A 19,513-nucleotide genomic window follows, 5' to 3' on the forward strand; every position below is an offset into this window, starting at 1 on the left:
CTAAGCCAAGGCACTAAGTAGACCTAGCTAAAAATTCAGTTGTTCTGGTCCTAGCTTTAAAATGTAATTTGAGAGAAAAGTGAGCTGTAACAAAGGTTGAAAGGGACAACAATAATAGAAGGCGTTTAGATAGGCTGGTAATGTGCAAGCCTATCTTGGTGATTCACATCTGTGACTAAAAGAGTCTGAAACTACTATTTCTGGTACGAGAAAGAAAGAGTTTTCTAGCTACACTAACCAATGTTAAACCCTTAACATACCTGATAACAGAACAAAAGATATGGGCAAAGCGTAGCTCTCTTCTGAAGATGATGGAGCTCTGTAGTGATGAATGATTTACCTCATTGGGAAAATGCATCTGCTCTGCTATTAAGTTCACATGAAAAATATTTTGTGATGTGTGAATTATTTTATTCTGAAACTTCCTTCAGAACTGGCTTATTTACAACGCATGATTTCTTTCCAAGATTGTATAGAGTTCACAAAGATATACAGCAGCTCAAAGTCCACTTTAAAAATGGATATTCTCCCTTCTTTTTGTCTCCTAATTTTTGACACAATTTTTTATTAATAATATAAATGTAGCAATGGCAAGATCCACAAACCACCTGTGACTGCGGAAGGCCCTTGAAGCAAAGGTCGGTTACTGTTTATGAAAAAAAATCTGTATATAAAGACCAAAGTCAAATTAAGGCAGGAGGCTAAATTCTCAGTGGAGACTTCAGTCAGCTGATGACCAAAGGGTTCTTCACAACGTTGACCATGTTTATAGAATCATCATAAGAGATTATAAAGGCAAGGTCTTTCACCACTCATTTTAAGGAAGGAGAGAGGAAGTTACATGTGAGAAGACACTCTATGGTCCACGAAAGAAAGGGGCACAAACAAATCTTCAGTCTGGAGCCACCACACGAATCTAGGAGAGTCATCCAGATGAGGCTATTGTGTTCAGGAGACTGGAAAGGGAGGGAGTGTTAGTGTTCTTACATGGTTTCTTGTGTTAGCGACTACTTCAAAAGTTATGGTACGTATTTTGACTGTCAGAGATCCTTGAATGAAAAATTATAGCCTAGTCTAGCGCTCACAAAATTGGATCTTTGGGAAAGGATATTTTAAGTAAATTGGGAAGCTTGGAGAGGTAATAGTAACCATTGGGTCTACGGAACCAGGCTACAATGTCTGAGCTCTCAGAAATTTTGCCTTCATGATGTGTCTAGAGATCTAATCTCAGATGGCAATGCCTCACTTCTGGAGAGATTTGGGAAACTTTAAAAGCCCACAATGCCAATCGGTTATTAGAAATCAGACAAGTGAGATTCTAGAGGGGAAAGGAACCATCAGGCCTGGGTATTGATTCCCCCCAGCCCCTCACCTTATAGTCAAGTTACTTTATGAAAAAAACTCAGTGATTTAGAAAAGAATAAAAGGTATAAAGAATGTGACAATTTAGCTGGTGTATATAGCATATGTTCCAAATGGGACAGTGATTTTATAAAGATGATGTATAATAAAAGAAAAAAAATCAGAGTATAACAATCATACAATGATAACTGAAAAAAAATCTTAGTCCTGCAGGGAATATAACATAGTTATTGTCAGTATGTCCAGGATCTCAAGCTAATATTTTGTTGTCTATGGTGCCTTGCTGTAACTTGATTTGTAGCAGTCTTAGAATTTGCTTGATTTTCTCACAATAAAATTCCCTAATGCTTGGGACAGCATGGGAATCCCAAGTAGGCTGTAGCTGCTGCTTCTAACATTTGGCTTCTGATTTTTTTTATTTTTTTTTTTTACTTGGCTTATGACTTGAGCATGCAACTATATGTATTCTCAAAAAAATCTGTATGACCTAATAATTAATGCACACTTAGAGATGCAGTAAAAGCCTTTAGTGAGAAGCCGGTGACCTATGAATAAACAAACAAAAATCCTCATTTGTAGTGGTACTTCTGATTAGAAATTCATTTTTCTAATAAGTCATTTATTATTTTGTAACTAGTAAAAAGAGAATTGATATTTGAAAGCAGGATCCTTCTCTGACCTACTCTTTCTGCTTCTGTATTTGAGGTGCATCCTTTTCTTAAACCAATCCCTCTGCGTGCCCAGGTTGGAATTTGGTTCCAGCTGCTTTGATATGAGGTCTGTCTGGTCAGTTTAGGTATTTTTCTTTCCATCTGTGTTTAACTCTCCACACAAGCTATGGTTACTAGTATTACAATGTCCTGCAGAAACAGATTCAGGGAGATCGGTACTGGAATTCCTTACTGAGCCTTGCTTGTTCCATCACATGTGCTAACATCTTAGTAACTGTTTATTCCTTAGGACTGGTTCCTCTGACCACAGAACACTAGTAGCTCCCTTGGTCTTCCGTAGGATTCATTCAAATCCTGTGGCAGGAGAACAGGGACAAAATTATTTTGGTTTTAGTCTGTGACTAATGAAATTACCTGGAGGTTTTATATAATGAGATTTTATGAATACAAACATAACAGACAGTTAAGCTTTATTACCAACATGGCCTAAATAGCACCTAATCAGAAGTGTAGCAACATATTTATGTATAGATAATGTCATGGGGCTTGAGTTATCCTCTGTTACACCCTTTGACAATTTTCTGTTATGCAGTTACTGAAATCAGATGGAATTGAAGGAATTGTATAACAGCTGAGAGCAGAGCCTTTAAGTGAAACAATTGCTTTCAGTGGAAGGTGAGATGTTTAGATAGCAGATCCTTTGTATGTGGTTCTTCCTGGCTTGCTTACTGATGAAATATTTGGGGTTTGGATCTTTCTTCCATTGTTTGGTCTGTAGTCCTTTTTTATGATCTAATTCAGTGATTAGTTTCATATATATGACTCAATATCTCATTTGCCTTAAATTATTCAATAAAATATGTAAGCATTGCAATTAATTACAGGTCTTTGCAAATATGATGCTTTAGAATAATTTAGTAGTCATAAATTTTCTTAATAATAAAAAATTTTAAATGTTAGCACAGTATTTTATCCATAGAAACTTTATTACAAGAAGCACTCTGTATAATTGTAATGAAGGTGAGGAAGGACGAAATATAGAGGACAGAAAGCTTGAAGTGAAGGTCTAATAGGAAGATAGGCTAATCAGTGATGGACACCGTTTAAGGCAGAACAGGAGACTAGTGGAATAAAATATTATGTATTTATTTTTGTTCAGTGAAGTACTGTATAAAGTTGGTTATTTTTTTCTGTATGAATGTAATATACCTGTTTCTTACTCCTGGGTCACTTTAGCATGTAATTTTAAGGCTTATATATATATAAAAAATTTGCTCTGAGCAGCTCACTGAAACTTGAATTACATTAACAGACTCTTTCACAACTATAATTCAGGTGCTTTAAAAAAACCCCAATAATTCTGTGAGTTCCTAGAACCCAGTCAGTAGTTGAACAATGGAGAAGTAAACCCTTGTATTACCAAAAAAAAAAAAAGCAGTCACTGCAGTGCTCCAGTCCCGAGAGAGATCCCACAGCATCCCTGTGGGATTGTAGCCCTGTGACTGCGCCCACCCTTGCTGGTTTCTCAGAAGGGGTGTGAAAGCATCCCCCATCGTGCTGTCCTCTGGCCATTTCTGTATTTGTGTGCATACACTTGGCATGGCCCCTTTCTGTCCTGTTTTGCTCTTTTCAAGGTCTCTCTTGTGCATGGCAGCCTGTGTCCTTGCTCATCAAACAGGTTCCCCGCTTCCTCACTCGATTGTGGGCTGCCATTTCCCTTCCATGTTGCTCCTAGCTTAAAGATCTTTCCAGTGATTTGGCCAGCCTGGTGGCAAAGATGTTTTACACTACTGAATGGATAGGTCCTGTCTCTTCCCAGAAGTTCTTGGTCTTGAAAGAGGGTTCCATGGTTGTAAAAGCCCTGTTGTCGACACTAGCTGTGCAACCAGGTGTTAAAACCACAGGCTCTGTCTACTCTGCAAGCACTTTCTCTTCACTAGCAAGATTTAGGAGTAAAACACTGGTGTCCTGCTCTTGGCCGTTGCTTTCTGAGCCGTGTAGTCGTGCTTGATGTGCTCTGAGTCTCCTGGGCACTATCACATGGAAGAGCAGCAAGGCCATACTGGTGTGTGGCCTTTGTGTGCTGGGAAGATGTGTGCAATAGGAGGAGAGGGAGGGAGACCTTCAGAAACTCTCTATTGCTGCTCAATAGGAACATGAAAAGAAAATGTATCCAGCAAAAAAAGAGGCTTGACCACCTCTGAATGACTCTTGATTTGCCTTTCAGTGTGACTTTTTCTTTGAATTTTCCACTGTCACAATAGATGTAGCTGAAAAGGCACTCACCTCTATCAAACCTGTCCACCACTCCAGGATACGTTGTTAGTTTTCAAATTAGTGTTTTCCCTAGAGTGACTTTCATGTGCAGAGAAACCTTAGGTGCAAGGTGTAATTAGGCCAATTTTTAAACAATTTTATATAGTATGAATTAAAGAAATATTCTGCATCTGTGCTGGTATGAGGTAAACCTGGTTATCCACAGTGTAATATCTGCTTATCCATGGAGATGGAGGTTGAGACAGAAAAAAAAAAAATGAAGTTAAAAAGAAGTACAATCCAAAATGGGAGCAACTTTTAAGAGGTCAGGTATCATTTAACCATCAAAAGAAGTGGCCTGGTCTTCAAGCAGCCTTTGGGTAAGAGGTGTGTAAGTGTTAAGGCTTTTGGAAAGTCTGTCCTAAGGTTCACAGTGGGAACTATCAGGTGTTAAACATGTTTCAACAACTGGCTAATTTCATGTAGTCAGATGAGAACTCTTAAAAATTTGTGGGTTTTGATGTTTTTCCCTGATTTGACTCATGCAGAGCTAAAGGAGAAATGCAGAGTAACACTCCAATAATTTAGAGTAGCTTTATTAGGTGTTTAAAAAGTTGTATGTGGTGCTGAAGTTACTCTAGGGTGACTGCTAAAAGGAAAACTGGATAATGCAGATGAGCAGTATTTTAATGCCACCTATTTTATAGCACTGGATGGTGATGGGGATTTGAGATCTGCAAGCAAAGTGTTTTTTATGTAAGGAATACTGGTGCTGAGTGAGGACAGGATCTTTTTCTTAGTACTGAGCAAAAATAATTTTGGCATTCGTTATGTGTTTCATGGGTGAGGAAAGAAGTAAGTGTTCCTTTTAAGGTTGATTTTAGAAAATGAAATAGCAGCTTCAAACTGTTGCTAGGCTTTGGGATATTTGCATAATCCTTGAATGCAATTGTATGTGATACATTGCAGAGATCTTCCAATAGATCAACCCCTAAAACTTGTCAATAAATATATGCTATAAATATGTACTGAGTCACAGCTAGATTCATAAACACAACAAGTCTTTCAATAATTGGCATAAATAAATGAATGTTGTTTGGCTAAGTTGACTCCTTCACCATGGGCATGCTTCCTCACCTATGTGAATTGACTTCTGGTGTCTCATCTGCCTTACGTAATATTGCTTTCCACTTTGCTGGCAAAACTAACAGCTAATGGAAGGGGAAAACCATAGACAGGATGGTAAGGATAAATTTTAGGGCTGTGCATTTCTAGACCTTGTTGTTGGAGTACGGAACTTACTGTCGTTGCTTGAGGCAACGGTAGCTTTTGTGAATTTACCTAGTCTTGTAACGTTTAGCTTCTCATAATGCAGCAGCCCTGATAATATTATATATGCCCTAGAGGCTCCCTTCTAAGTCTCCTGCTTAAAGTGTAGGTCAGAGGATGTGAAATGCCGCTTTGGAGCGATGTTTGCAATTGTTTGAATTTGCTGTTTTCAAGTAGGTGTTTTACTTAGGCACAATGGCAGATAAGTTAGGGAAAAAAGATCACACGTCAGTGTTTTGGTTTGCTTAAAATTTCTAGGTGAGTAGGAGTGTGCAGTGAGTGGCACGTGCTCCTAGCGTGCTGGGGAAACAACAGAAGAGAGAAATCTTCTGTAGTTAGTTCAGAAGCAATGCCGTGATGCTTAGACTGATGTTCATCCCTCCTGCTTTCAGCATAAGGCATGATACAAAGGAGAACAATTTAAGGGGGGAGCCACCCAGAAATTGAAGCTTCTATTGGCACTTTCTGTGCAATGTATCATTGCAGGTAATTAGACAGGCAAGCAGGGCTAACATGTTTCTTGCTTGTCAATACTGCTCAGAATCCAAATGAGTTTCTTGGTGCTAAAGAACTGGGGGGTTTTATCAGCTTGTCTGGAGTTGCTACGTTTGACTGCTTTTTGTAGATGGCAGGAGAGCGTTTTCCTTTTGTGCTTGCTGGATCCGAGCCTGAACCATGCTGATGTTAAAATAATACTTAGCATGTACATGTAAAATAGTCCTAAAGGAGGCGGCAAAGTCAAGCATCCCTGCAGAATGCTAATGAAGGTGTGAAAAAAAAATACTTTTATATCGTTATGATTTGTAATGAAAGGCAGGTGAAAGAAGCAGAGGGTGAGAAAGTGCAGTTTATTCTGTGCTGAAGGGCAAAAGAAAACATAATTATGGAAGAACTTGCAAAGAATAGAAATCAAATATGTAGTATTCAGAAAAGCAGTTGTTTATGTCCCTTGAATAATTGAGTTAATTCTACCTCAGAAATAGTGTTGAAGGAGGAACAGGGGGGAGAAAAAAAAACCCCACCTCAAAGCTGGGTAAGTTCTACCTAGTGCCTTAAAATAGTGTTGATGTCATTGTGATTAATGTGTAGATCTGTAAAACCATGCTCTATTCAAAATTACCAGAAATGCTTATTCACATTTTTAAACATCAAGTCAAACTGTGATTCTGGGAGAAAACCATTACTAATGGAATTACATTTTGTTGAAAATATAGAAGTACAGTTATTCTGTATAATTTCTGTACTGCCAAGGTACTATTCAGCTGCTTTAAGGACTTTTTTATTATTAATTCAGAAAAATGTTTAAATTCCATGATGTTTTACATCCTTAACTACTTACACTGCTAAATTGTTGTCTAAAAATTTTTAAGGTTTTAATACGTACATTTTGCAGTCTTTCCTGGTGCAGTCTTCCAAATCCACGCAACTGCAAAGCCAATAGCAAAACTGAGCTGTAAAGCAGATTATTAGCTACAAAGCTGGTTTTGCTCTCAGAGACTCTCACCTTCTTTGGAGGAGCTAGAGAGCAGTACCAGATCTGTCTCTTGTAAAAACAAGGCCATCTCTTATCTGTCACTAGTGCTCTCAATTAACACACTTTTATCAGTGGACTATGCCTTGTACTGATTTCGTGGTGGTAGCTTTTCTGTGCAAAATGCAGCGTGTTCATTGAAGATTAACTCAAAGACCTTAATTGGAAAATAACTGGTGCATTCGTTGACCACTTGATGGCATCACTCAGTTGTATGGAAACTAAACTGCTTTGCTAGTGGAACAGTTTTATTTGTGCTTGGTGCAAGAAGAGTTTCATGTTTTGTTTTAGACTATTGAAGACTGGAGAGCGCTCTTAACATGCTCCCATAAATTAAGTGAAAGCCGCAACTCTAGTTTTGATAATTGCTTTCCTTCTTTGTGGTATATTACGTACGATTTTGAAAATTTCTTTACCCTGTGTAATGCAAACAGAAGACTGGTCTCGATTGCTCCTCTTCCTGCTCCTGGTTAACGTTTCAAGGATGGCAGCTAGCGGTTTGTTGGGTTGATACGGACACAAAGAATGTTGTCATGCACTGAAACGTCTTTTTCGTTTGCTTTTCCAGGGAAATTGCTTTAAACCTTCAATTGTTGCAGTCAATGTTCATTCTAGGGAAAGGATTTATGCAATTTTGTGTGTGCTCACTATAGGTCCTATTAAAAAACAAAAAAAGTGTTTTGTAGCCTTCATACCACAACTAGGTGGTCTGTCTGTGTGTGTACAAGCCAACAATGATGGTTTATTGAAAATGCTGAACCAAGGAGGTAATAGAGGAAACAAGGCACAGTGACTTATTTAGAGGTAACGGACAGTTCTGGTAATGTCGGGGAGCTCTGACAGTTTATACATGCTGAGAATTGGCCCACAAGATATCAGGGTTGAAAGAGAGTTAAGATCTAAATACTGCTTCTCCTATGCAGCCAATGTGAATGAGCAGTAAGGAGGCACCCCGTTAGTGCTCTGAGCAGTGACACAAAGGAGATGGAGCCAGTGTCTGACCCCAGAAGAGGTAAACAGGCAGTGGGGGGCAAAGCAGCACGAGGGAGGCGATATCGCCACTGTGCTCCTGCTCTGCGAGTAAGGGTTAGTGTGCTTCTGGAGGATAAAACCTAGGAAAAATACATATAAAAAAACTATTCCTTTTTTTTTTTCCTTCCCCTTGTTCAGCTTAGGCTGCTGATTGCTGGAAAAACAATAAAAAAGCAGCCCAAGAATGGGAGAAAGATCTTTAATAACACTTTTCTGAAATTTTTTTGGTAATCATTTCAAAAATCTCATGCTTTCCTCAGCTTTTGACGTGGTTTTAGATGCTGCTTTATCAGGCATATTCTGATATACTGTTTACATGTACACTTAAACATGCACACTTATATCTGTATGTGCTGGTTTTCTGGAATTTTTTCCTCATAATTGATGACCTACTGAAATAATCATCATTATCTTAGAAAATGTAAGCAATGATGCATATCTAATTTTTGGATCACAAAGTGCTTTAAGCTGGCCTGCTGAGAATTTTACCTAAATTAGAAAGTAAAGTGTCCAGCTATAGGAATTTACCTATACAATTTATGATAATTTTTTTCCTAAAAGAAAAAAAGAAAGTGTTTATCAACTGACTTGACAGTCTTATTTCAGTTGCTAAGATTCAGTTGCTAAGAAAAAATACCTAAGATTCCCTTATCTTGTGTTTTCTAAGAAAAAAAGAGATAATGAAGGATGGAGAAAGAATTGAGAACCAGGCTAAATGGTAACTATTCATTTTTTTCAAAATATTATCTAGTGTAATGGTTTTGGTTGGTAGTTATTAGGAGACGAAGTAGCAAAAAAAAAAAAAACCTCATGGAGGGCTCACAATGACAATCCCACTGCTGGCAAATACTATATTTCTTCCATAGTTGCACAAAAAGGGAAAATTTGAGCATGCCACAGGTCAGCAATGAACTTTCTAATTTTCACAGAGCTAGTGGTAGTCTGTGCCTCACTGGCAGTATCTCATCCATGCAGAGATGCTACAGGTTGGCTTATACATTCTTTAGCTTTGGCACCGTAAGTCTGTGATTTCAGAGACCGTGGTTTTATTGCTGTGGCCAATAACTTATTAAGGATCTTGCATCATATGTATTTACATAAGAGAAAATATCAGCATCTTGTCCAGAGATACTGTGGCATTTTGGGGGGGGTGTGTGTGTGTCAGATTTTGAAGCTCTTCCTGAGCTTGCAAGCTGGCAGGAGAAGGTATGCTTGGCTTCTTGGAACTGGAGAGAGCCCTGCACTGATTTATTGTGAATTCTTCCTAATGTGGGTTTCATGGCTTCAGAAAAAGGCCGTGTAAAGGGAGGTTAATTTGACGTAAGACTCTAGAAAATGGGGGCTTTGAGGAAGCATGCATTAGAGTTTGCTTGGTCTTTGTTTTGGGTACGTGGTTCCTCTGTTTTAAGTTTGTATCATGTTTCTGTGAAGTCCAGCAAGAATATTACCGATCTGACAAACTTCCAGGCATGTTCTGTCCTCTTTGGGTCTCAGACTGTTTGTTTGTTTATTATTGCAAGACAGTCTGCAGTATTCACTGGCGGTTGCATTTGTATTTCAAATGCTGGGCTAGTCGCAAACGTTCTCCAAGGCTCTTCTCGCAATGCATTATTATACATGGGGAATACTTTCATGATTTTAAATTCTTATCTCTGGTGGAATACTTGGCATCACATTTGGGCTCTGAGTGCTAGCAAGTAGGGGAAGACAGTTGCCATCAGGAGCTACGGTGAGGCTATGTCAGACTTTCCTGTGGCTTCCAAAACAATCACATCGAGGACTGTGGGACCTCAGAATGCCTGTATCCTGGTCCCAGGTACAGAAGAGCTATTTACACGAAAGGGAGGAGATATTATTTTCAAATGTTATATCAAAAAATATACACATCTAAGTTGGGGTAGTTAGGGGTTTTGGTTGGTTTGATTTTTGCATCAAACCACAGTGAACTAATTGTGAATTTGCTTTCTTGTCTTAAGATGCATTTTGGTTTTATGAAGGTTTGTGTAATGGAGTAAGGAATACTCACCTTCACTACATATAAGGTGATACAGCAATGAAAGTGCTACATAAAATATTTTTGCTGTCTGTTTGTTATCTTTTCTATTAACAGTTACTCTGTGACAAGTAACTATAGCTTTATGTAGGGTTTTCATAATAAAAATAACAAATTTTTAGTTATTTGACTAAACATAGTGTAAGTACAGAACATAAAGGTAAGTAAAAGTCTACAGAAACAAAACAAAGAATAATACATTTATTACTGGGTATCCAAAGGAAGGACAACTGCACAGCATGACATTTGGTGCCAATGATGGAAATTCATATTGAATTGCCTTTCTCAGTTAATGAAAGAAGCTGAAGAGTAAGCAAACATCATACAATGTAAAGTAAGGGAAAAAAATATTCTCCAGGAAACCCCACTTAGCGAAGCATCCAGTTGAGTGCTTAGATGACTAATTTGGTGTCCTCAATTTACCAATAGTAGGAGTGAATCTTTCTATAGATCAATATCTTTAACAGAAGCATTTCAGTGATATTAATAACATTATTCCATAATTTTGTCTGCCTGATGGACTGTTTTTGCATGAAAGCATTTAAATTTTAAAGGTCTTTTGAGGTCTAAAGAGAATTAAAATGTAGATAGATAATAGTCTTTTGCCATTTCTCTGTGTGACTGAATTAGCTGTGGGTTTGTGCCCCTGACTTCGTAGAAGTTTCTCATGTACTACGGCAAAAACATTTGGATTTTGTTTAGGTATGCGTGAAAATGCTCACTTCTTTAGTTTGTGTTATTTTGGTTTTAGCTGAAGAAATTGTATCATCATCCTCTTGATTTTGAAATAGTATTTGGAGATCTGCAGTCTTTTTCCTTGTATCATCATCCTTTCTATCTCATCTCAGTGCTGCAGACAAACCTCCCAGAAGGACTTGTTCCATTTAATTTAAGAATAGCCCTATGGATATGTTTCCTGAAGACCTTATATCTTGATAAAAGACACAGTTTTTCAGCTTTCTGAACTGAAAGATTTTTATCTCTGAACTCTTTGCTATTCTAGTGTTTCACCCAAAACTTTTGTCATTTGTGTCTGTTTATATATAAAATTGGCTAATGAACCAAATTGCGGATTAAATTTTGTACACATGAATAATACAATAGCTAGTTTATTGTGTCTTTATTTGTATATAGCACACAATATTCTGCATCTAGTTGCTTAGGCCAGTTGGTAGATTTGCCAGCTATGCACTCTCAGTAAAAAAAATTACAGGCCTTGATAATGTCATGGAATATTAGGATTTAGGTTCCTAAACTAGATTCCCCCCCGAATTTGCTGGGGAAAAAAAAATGATTTTTTTTTCTGTACTGGTTTTTTGAATGTAAACAATGTGAAAAAATATTTTTCTGCCAGATTGACTGAGACAATATTACTAACACAAGCATGAAGTCTCTCATCTCGGCAGGATGGTAGCTTTGAAACCTTATTACAAACACTTAAGTGCCAACTTTGTTAAACATTTCATTGCAGAGTACTGCCCCAGAAATATCAAGTGTATGCAGTGTGGCTGAATTTCCATTCTCCTGCCAGATCTAAAGTTCTCTTCCTTCATTTGAAGATCTTTCTCAGCAAAAAGGCAGCAACCTCTCAATTTTCAAACTGAAATTTTTTAAAACACAAGTTATTTGTGATTAGGATGATTCTCCATTTGCAGTGCAGTAAAGAGCTCCTCAGGGTTAGTCAAACTGAAAAAGAAGAAAAAAGTTCAAGTAAAAAATAAAAAACAACTCAGAGGATTTATCAAATATGATCAGATGGTGTCCAGAGTGGGTAGGACCAGCTACAGCGATACACAGAAGTGAGAGACAGAAAGGCATTGAAGTTTGAAGAGGCAGTGCGAATGCCAGTAGGTGGATATATTGTTAGATCTGAAATTACAGTGGCAGCTGGTCTATTGATAATTGTGGAAACAAAGGAACAAGTTTCTACCCTTTTCTGAATAATAGGAAACCACTGAAAGGGAGACTGAAAGATGGTCATATTGTCATGTTGCCAGGAGCAAGATAACAGTTTCTCTTGGAGAATTTTGATTCCCTGCAGTTTGGAGAGAGAGGGATTTAATTACAGAGAGCTCTGAGCTAAAGCTCTTAATGCAAATATCCCTGTGAAGATGGTGCCAAATCAGGACTTTGCCATCTGCACCTGTCTTCAGAAATAGGATGGCAATACACGAGGCAATGGTAGAAGAGCAAGACCTTAAACGTGATTGTAGCAAAGTAGAATTCTTGCATCATCTAATGTGCCATGAGGTGTGCCACTGATTAAAAAGGTCATGTGGATAAGGTGCAGTCTGAAAAAATAACAGGTGCTCTTCCAGGCTTAAGTGTGGTCTTAATGGGATATGGCTGGAGTTAGAGATGCAAGTCATAGAACGAGAGAAAAGTTTAGTATACGTTGCTATGATGTAAGAGTCAAGTTAGACAAATGGATGGCAGAAGACGCTCAAAATATATTAACCTGTGCTAATTCTGCCACATTATGACAGAGGTAACATGGAGAAGCTAAATAAGAAAAAAACAAGGCAAAAGATGGAGAAGAGAGCAGACAGTGTCTTGTGAAACTCTAATAGAAATAACTGTTCAAGATGTAAAATGTGGAAGCAGATGTGGAAAGGGCAGTTTCTGAAAACAGACTTCAAAAGAATAGGTTAGGAGAGGTATTTCACTGAAACAACTAAAATCTGGATTATTCAATAATTTGGGAAACTTTAATGAAATCTAAGTATAAACTTGAGAGCTGGTCTATTGGAGGCCAATATTAATGAATAACTACCATGACATAATTTAATCTGATCAAATAGATGAATGTAGATTTATTCTTTAGGTATAGTGATGTTCATGTTTTCATCATGTTAACATGCATATTTAGAATCATAGAATGGTTAGGGTTGGAAGGGACCTTAAAGACCATCTAGTTCCAACCCCTCTGCTGCGGGCAGGGACACCCTCCACTAGACCACATTGCCCAAAGCCCCACCCAACCTGGCCTTGAACACTTCCAGGGATGGGGCATCCACAACTGCTCTGGGCAACCTCTTCCAGTGCCTCAACACCCTCTCAGTAAAGAATTTCTTCCTAATATCTAATCTAAATCGACCCTCCTTCAGCTTAAACCCATTACCCCTTGTCCTACCTCTATGTGCTCTTGTAACCAGTCCCTCTCCAGCTCTCCTGTAGGCCCCTTCAGGTACTGGAAGGCTGCTGTAAGGTCTCCCCAGAGCCTTCTGTTCTCCAGGCTGAACAACCCCAACTTTCTCAGCCTGTCCTCATAGGAGAGGTGCTCCAGCCCTCTGATCATCTTTGTGGCCCTCCTCTGGACTCGCTCCAACAGCTCCATGACTGACTTGTATTGGGGACCCCAGAGCTGGACACAGTAATCCAGGTGGCGTCTCAGGAGAGTGGAGTACTGGGGGAGAGTCACCTCCCTTGACCTGCTGGTCACATTTGATGCAGCCAGGATAGGGTTGGCTTTCTGGGCTGCAAGTACACATTGTCGGCTCATGTTGTGCCTCTCGTCAACCAACACCCCCAAGTCCTCTCAGGGCTGCTCTCAGTTTCTTACTGTATGGTTTGTAGGATGTTGGCATCCTCTTAACATGCAGCCTGATGGTGATGGAGGCATTCACTACAGTAAACTAATAACTATTGCTATTCATATAGCAGTGAAATCTGGAGGCAGGATTGCTAGAACATTGTGTCTTTTTCTGTTGAACAGATATTTTAAAAGCATTATTTCTTGAAACTTACCTACATAAATATATCTATACGATAAATAAATATGAAAGTGTCTTAGTTATAACAATATGAAATTGTTACAACTATAGTGATTGACGATCACTAAAGATCTCAGGGTGTTTTGATTCCCCTTTCCCTTATTAGTTAGTAGGTTGACATGAACCAAGGCACTTCAACTCTCTGTCTTTCAGCTTTGAGCAAATCAAGATGGAGTTTATGAAATTCATGTGCAAAAATTGCAGGTCCTTTTGAGTGCTTATGAAGCTGCAACTGGCCTAGAGAATTAATGATTTACTTAGTCACGTGGTCAGGGATGCTCGATTGTTGCTGGAAATCCATAGCTAGTACAAAGTGAAATGGAAAATTACAAAGCTTTGTGACATGAGAAAAGATGTGTATGCAAGAAAGTACAGGCATGTGGGGAGAAATAAAAAAAAAATTTGTCACCAGAGTTTTCTTCTGGGATTGTATAATCCCTGAGCGTTCTCTTGCTAAGTAATTTCGAGATGTCTTAAGAGTTAATGAGTTTTTTAATGAATTGGAGTCTGTTATGTAGTTGTTCCCCATTGCGTTACTCGTGTAGAAAGTAATACTTTTCTTTATGTGCCGAAAGCTTATTCTCACCCTTCGGTGCAATAAGTGTGGAGAGCTTGAACTTCTTGGAATCCATGGTATTTTTATACAGTGAAAGTCTTCTATTAGAAATATGACACATTCTGTTTCGTATTCTGTAATTTGACTAAAGAAAGCAATTCAGAAAATATGAAACCTTTTTTTCCTTAGTCATTCCAGTTTTTTTTATTGCCTGCTGTACTATCTCAAAACAGAGAGGCAAGAGGAGATAACACTTATTGTGTAGCATATGCTTTCAGGCAGAACATAATCAATTGACAAAATATCAGAATGTAGAAGCGTATTGATGGATTCTTCATTTTAACCCACTGACACAAACTACAAAACACTGGGAAAATGCCTCAACGAAAGCAGTCTCTGCTGAGATATTTCAGCTGTGTTTGGTGGGCTGTGCTGGGAGATAAGGGGGCCATTTGCTGTGGTCTGTCATATCTCCTGTCTTTTTGCTGCTAATAAGTGAGTAGCTTTTGATTAGTGTCAACAACTGAATTAAGTTATCTCTTGTTATACAACTGGTGATCAGTTCTATATTCCACAAATTAACTCACTCTCTGAATGCTGCCTCGCATCAGAAAAGGCTTTGGTTTTTTTTCTCTCCTCCTGTCTGCTTTGCAAGTAAATTGTTCCGTCCACAGACCCGTGAGGTTTGCTTCTCTCACCCTCAGCGACGGCAGAGCTCGCTGGTTGCTGATCTCTGCAGGGGTTTATAGCTCAGCTCTGCTGTACTCTCCCTCTGTTCCCACTTCTCTGTTCCCTCCCCTACTGTGACTAAATAAATTACCTGTATGACATGTTCAGTTTTCTCTGGCAACAAGCCTGGGAAATCAAATCTGTTCCCAAACCTGGGTGTCCCATTTGGCAAATGTAATGCCTCCCCGCTGTTAAATCAGGTCAGCTCTCAGGAAAAACAAAGAACAATTTCATATAACTATAATCAACACAGAGCAAATTTAGATAATGCAACTGACATATGTTTATTGTAAAGACCATCAAGGAAATAATTTAAAAACCACTTCATCTTTCTCTGTTGCATTAGGATACGTGTTGAATGTTCTGCGCATAGAGAAGATCAAACATTTTCTGTCTGTTATCCTATATCAAAGTGAAATATATTTGTTTTCTCTCTGGTCTAAGAAGATATTTGATAAAATGGTTCACTGGTTGCATTAGAAACAGTTTTATATTTAATTACTGTGGCTTCATGTAATTAATATTAATTTATAATTAACTGATAATGACTATTAATGATTCATAACCTGTACAGTCCCTCTGACTTTTTGGCCTCTGAAAGTGGAGATAAAAGTGTTCAGAGGAGGAAAAATAAATCCTTTTAATACATCGTGTTCAACTTTCTACCTTTCTGCCAGGGACCAGAGGCGGCGGGTCAGTAACAGGGTGGCAGTCTGTCTCTCCTGTGTAGCCAGACCCGACGCGTGCCCAGCCTGCTCCTTCGTGGCCGAGGCGGTCACCTTGTACGGGGGAAGCACCAGCGCGGGCAGCCTCCCCGCTCCAGCTGGAAGCTAAATTTCCTGCTCAGTTGCTCTGCAGGTCCCAGAGGAGCTCTGAATTATGCCCCAGAGGCTCTTTCATTTATCCACCGTTAGCAAGCTTACGCAGGCTGCAGTTGGACTCTGGAGCGTCTCTGGTCCCCTCCTGCCTGGCTTTATTATGGTGGGTCTCTGCCCCAGGGAAGCATTGTGGCTGGTTTCCTTTGGGCAGGCTGGCCTTGTGCAGGTGGTTGCTCCGGGACTGAAATGGCTACTGAAACCCTGAGCTCCCCCTCCTTGGAGGGAGGCGTAGGGAGTGCCCCGTGCCCCTGGGGGACCCTCAGGGCTGGTGCAGTGCTCACCTGTGAGCGCTCGCTATGCTGAGCTCCCAGGGGCCAACTCTTGTTCAAGGGTTAGTGAAAATGGGCAATCAACAACTGCCTTACGTTCTTAAACAGTCTTACCACCACTGACTACACAGCTGCTGAGTTATAGCCAGGGCCCTTGGCTGGGAATGTTTTCCAAGCCCAGGTGAATATCAGGCTGCCTTACCTGGAGGAGTCCTGAGAAGCGTGAGCCGTGCGAGAGGCTGCCAGGTGTCCTGAGCAGCAGTGCCAGGCTTCACGGGGCTCTGCCAGGGCTGCCCGACTGGCATGGCCTGTGTTTCAAACTCACCTAACACCTCATTCTCAAAAGCAGATGCTCTCAAGTGTGTATGCTGTGTTTTTAAATGGTACGTGTTTTTCCAGATCGCTTTTTAAGACAGCTACGTTGTTATTAATAATTGTTTAGTCATTCATGAGTTGCCTTTGTTCTAACGAGGGCCTTTGTTTCTTCATTGCTCTGAGACACACAGAGAATGTTTTTTCATCCATTTAAAAGTCCTTCAAAACTCTGTTGTATAAGACAAATCCTTGAAACTGAAATTGCTCTTTATTTTCTGAAGTCTTCATCCAATGTGCACAGCAAAGATTAAGAGGTGAAAGCAGTGAAGCGAGTTTTAAAAAATGGGAGTTAAACTCCTGCTTCCACCAGGAATGACCTGAAGCAAGGGCCACAATCTCTGCCCTCATCAGCTCCCGTTTGAAGAAATGACAGTAGTAGTGTTATCTGTCCTCAACTGTGTCTTATCAGTACAGTTTGCAGATCCTGTCCCTACTGTAAAGGTACAGGACCTGTCTCTGAAAGGCTTCTATTACAGCTGATACTCTAATAGAAATCATTTCGGCTCTGTGTTAATGGCGAGTGTAAAGCCTGTCTTGTTGCTGCCTTAGTGTCTAGGTTGGCCGAAGGAATTGTTGAGCTTGTTCTAACCCTGCTTTATTTCTTGTCTTCTCCAGCCTGTGACCTGATGACCCTGGGGATCTTAGCCTTGGTGACGTCCACCGGTTGTGCCTCGGCCAACGCACTGCAGTCCCTGACGGATGCCATGCACATCCCACACCTCTTTGTACAGCGCAACACGGGAGGCTCCCCGCGCACGGCCTGCCACCTGAACCCCAGCCTGGAGGAGGAGGAGTACACGCTGGCTGCCCGGCCGCCGGTCCGCCTCAACGACGTTATGCTGAAACTGGTCACCGAGCTGCGGTGGCAGAAATTCATAGTATTCTATGACAGTGATTACGGTAAGTAAAGTGGAGAATTTCAGATGCTATGAAATGGATACATTTTTCTTTCCATTTCCCAGATAAAAAGGGAGGGGTGGAAAATAACTTGCTGGGTTCTTCATTGACAAAGGGGAAAGTGTTTCAAGTGGACGCAGGTCTTCGGTTTGAAGGAAAGGTTACTGTGAAAACTAGTTCTCAGACAAGCAGCAAAGTTGCTTAGCAACACCTACCAAGACAGCTGAAGTTTGAATCATCTCACGCTTTTTCAGTAAAATATTAATAAAGTGTTGACATTGATTGGCAGGGGTCACGTAGCTGTGCAAGGAAGTTCAACATGGCCTCTACCCGTTCCCAGAGAACACTTTCTATCAAAGCTGAGTACTGTTCTCTTTAAAAATGAATTTTCACAATAACTATTACCATTTCTTTTTTCATATGTTTCCTCACACTGTTCTCCATTTGGACTAAATTTCACAGTGATATACTTGCTGGCATTAAACCAAAAGGTAGAGTTAGCATTTTCACTACATCTGATGCATCTCCTTCAGCAAAATTTTTACTTTGGGCTGAAACTTGAGGAAAAGGAGTCTCTGCTCAAGCAAATTTAGTACCTTGTGGTTGGTGTAAAGAAGCAATGGAAAAAAAAAGTCTCTCATTGTGCCAAGCTCTTGGAGTGAAAGGGAACTGTGTGCATAATTTTTTTTATCCTCTCCCACTGCCGCCCCCCCCCCCCCCCATTTGATAGGAACACAGTTCCATATGTTTAACTCGTATTTTCAGCACTCTCATCTTAGGATATAGGATCTGTAATAGGGAAAATAAATTTTCTACGGTATGCTTTAAAACCCTGCAAACACTTTTGATTTAAAATGTGATGCATATGCTTTTGGTGTGGTGGCTTACTATGAACTGAATACGAAGAAGGGAAATTAAGTTTAAATTGCAGTTGGAAAAATAATCTTATGTGCATCTGTGCATATAGTTTAGATTTTATACGTAGGCTTCCACAATTGCAAAATAGATCTTTATTTGTATTCTTTCTTTATAATGACAGATTTTCAATGGTGAATCAGGGAGAAATAACATATTTGATTTTTCAAGTTGGGCTACTCCTGGTTTGAAAAACAAAACAACAAAAAGACTGTCCAAAGGGTCTGAGCTTGAATGATGTTCCGAAAGTCTTGGGTACAGCTTTCTGTTCTCAGTTGTTAGAGATGTCACTTGAAGTTTCTTCAACAGGCAGATTGAAGATGAGGGTGATTTTAAGTGGGACATCAACTGAGGCTGTAACATCCTTTTAATTATATAGAATGATTTTAAATATGAGAAGGCTGCCATGATACTTGCAGAGTTAACCTGTAGTCTCGAAAATCTAGCCACCCAGCAAATAAACTGCCATGCAATCACTGTCCTATGTAATGCTTGACCAGTGAATGCTCTGAAAGCAAAACCCACAATGTATGTGGTAGGCGGTGTTTTGCTGGCCTTCTGTTAGTGATGAGGAAGTTGTTGTGTAGCAGAGGATTAGGCTTAATAAGTTAAAATTATTCTGTTATTTCCAAGAATAAAAAAAAAAAATTCTTAGAAGGATGTCTTACAGACATCTTTTTATAGTTACTGTTGTTTCTCTCCTGCTGATTTGTAGATTTAACCTTCCAAAGCTGCTTGAGGTTTAGGATCTTTCAACCGCTGGGAACCCTGGCCCTGGTAACACCCCAGATGCTCTGTGTACAAACTGCTGTCACCCCTTTTCCCTGGTAGCAAACCTGGTTACTGAACTAGGTTATCACTTATTCCAGTAGTATATCTGTGTTTCT

General features: G+C 39.6%; 1 protein-coding gene across 4 annotated transcripts in view; it reads left to right on the forward strand.

Moving 5' to 3' along the window:
* Nucleotides 1–19,513, forward strand: part of GRID1 (glutamate ionotropic receptor delta type subunit 1) — a 533,234-nt gene that overhangs the window by 201,797 nt on the left and 311,924 nt on the right. For all 4 annotated transcript variants that reach the window (XM_075758773.1, XM_075758769.1, XM_075758772.1 and 1 more), the window contains exon 3: nt 17,430–17,714. In XM_075758773.1, the coding sequence (XP_075614888.1) occupies nt 17,430–17,714 (285 nt within the window). The remainder of the gene's footprint in view (nt 1–17,429; nt 17,715–19,513) is intronic.

This window comes from Balearica regulorum, chromosome 7 (genome assembly GCF_011004875.1).
Source record: "Balearica regulorum gibbericeps isolate bBalReg1 chromosome 7, bBalReg1.pri, whole genome shotgun sequence".
Classification (NCBI taxonomy): Eukaryota; Metazoa; Chordata; class Aves; order Gruiformes; family Gruidae; genus Balearica; species Balearica regulorum.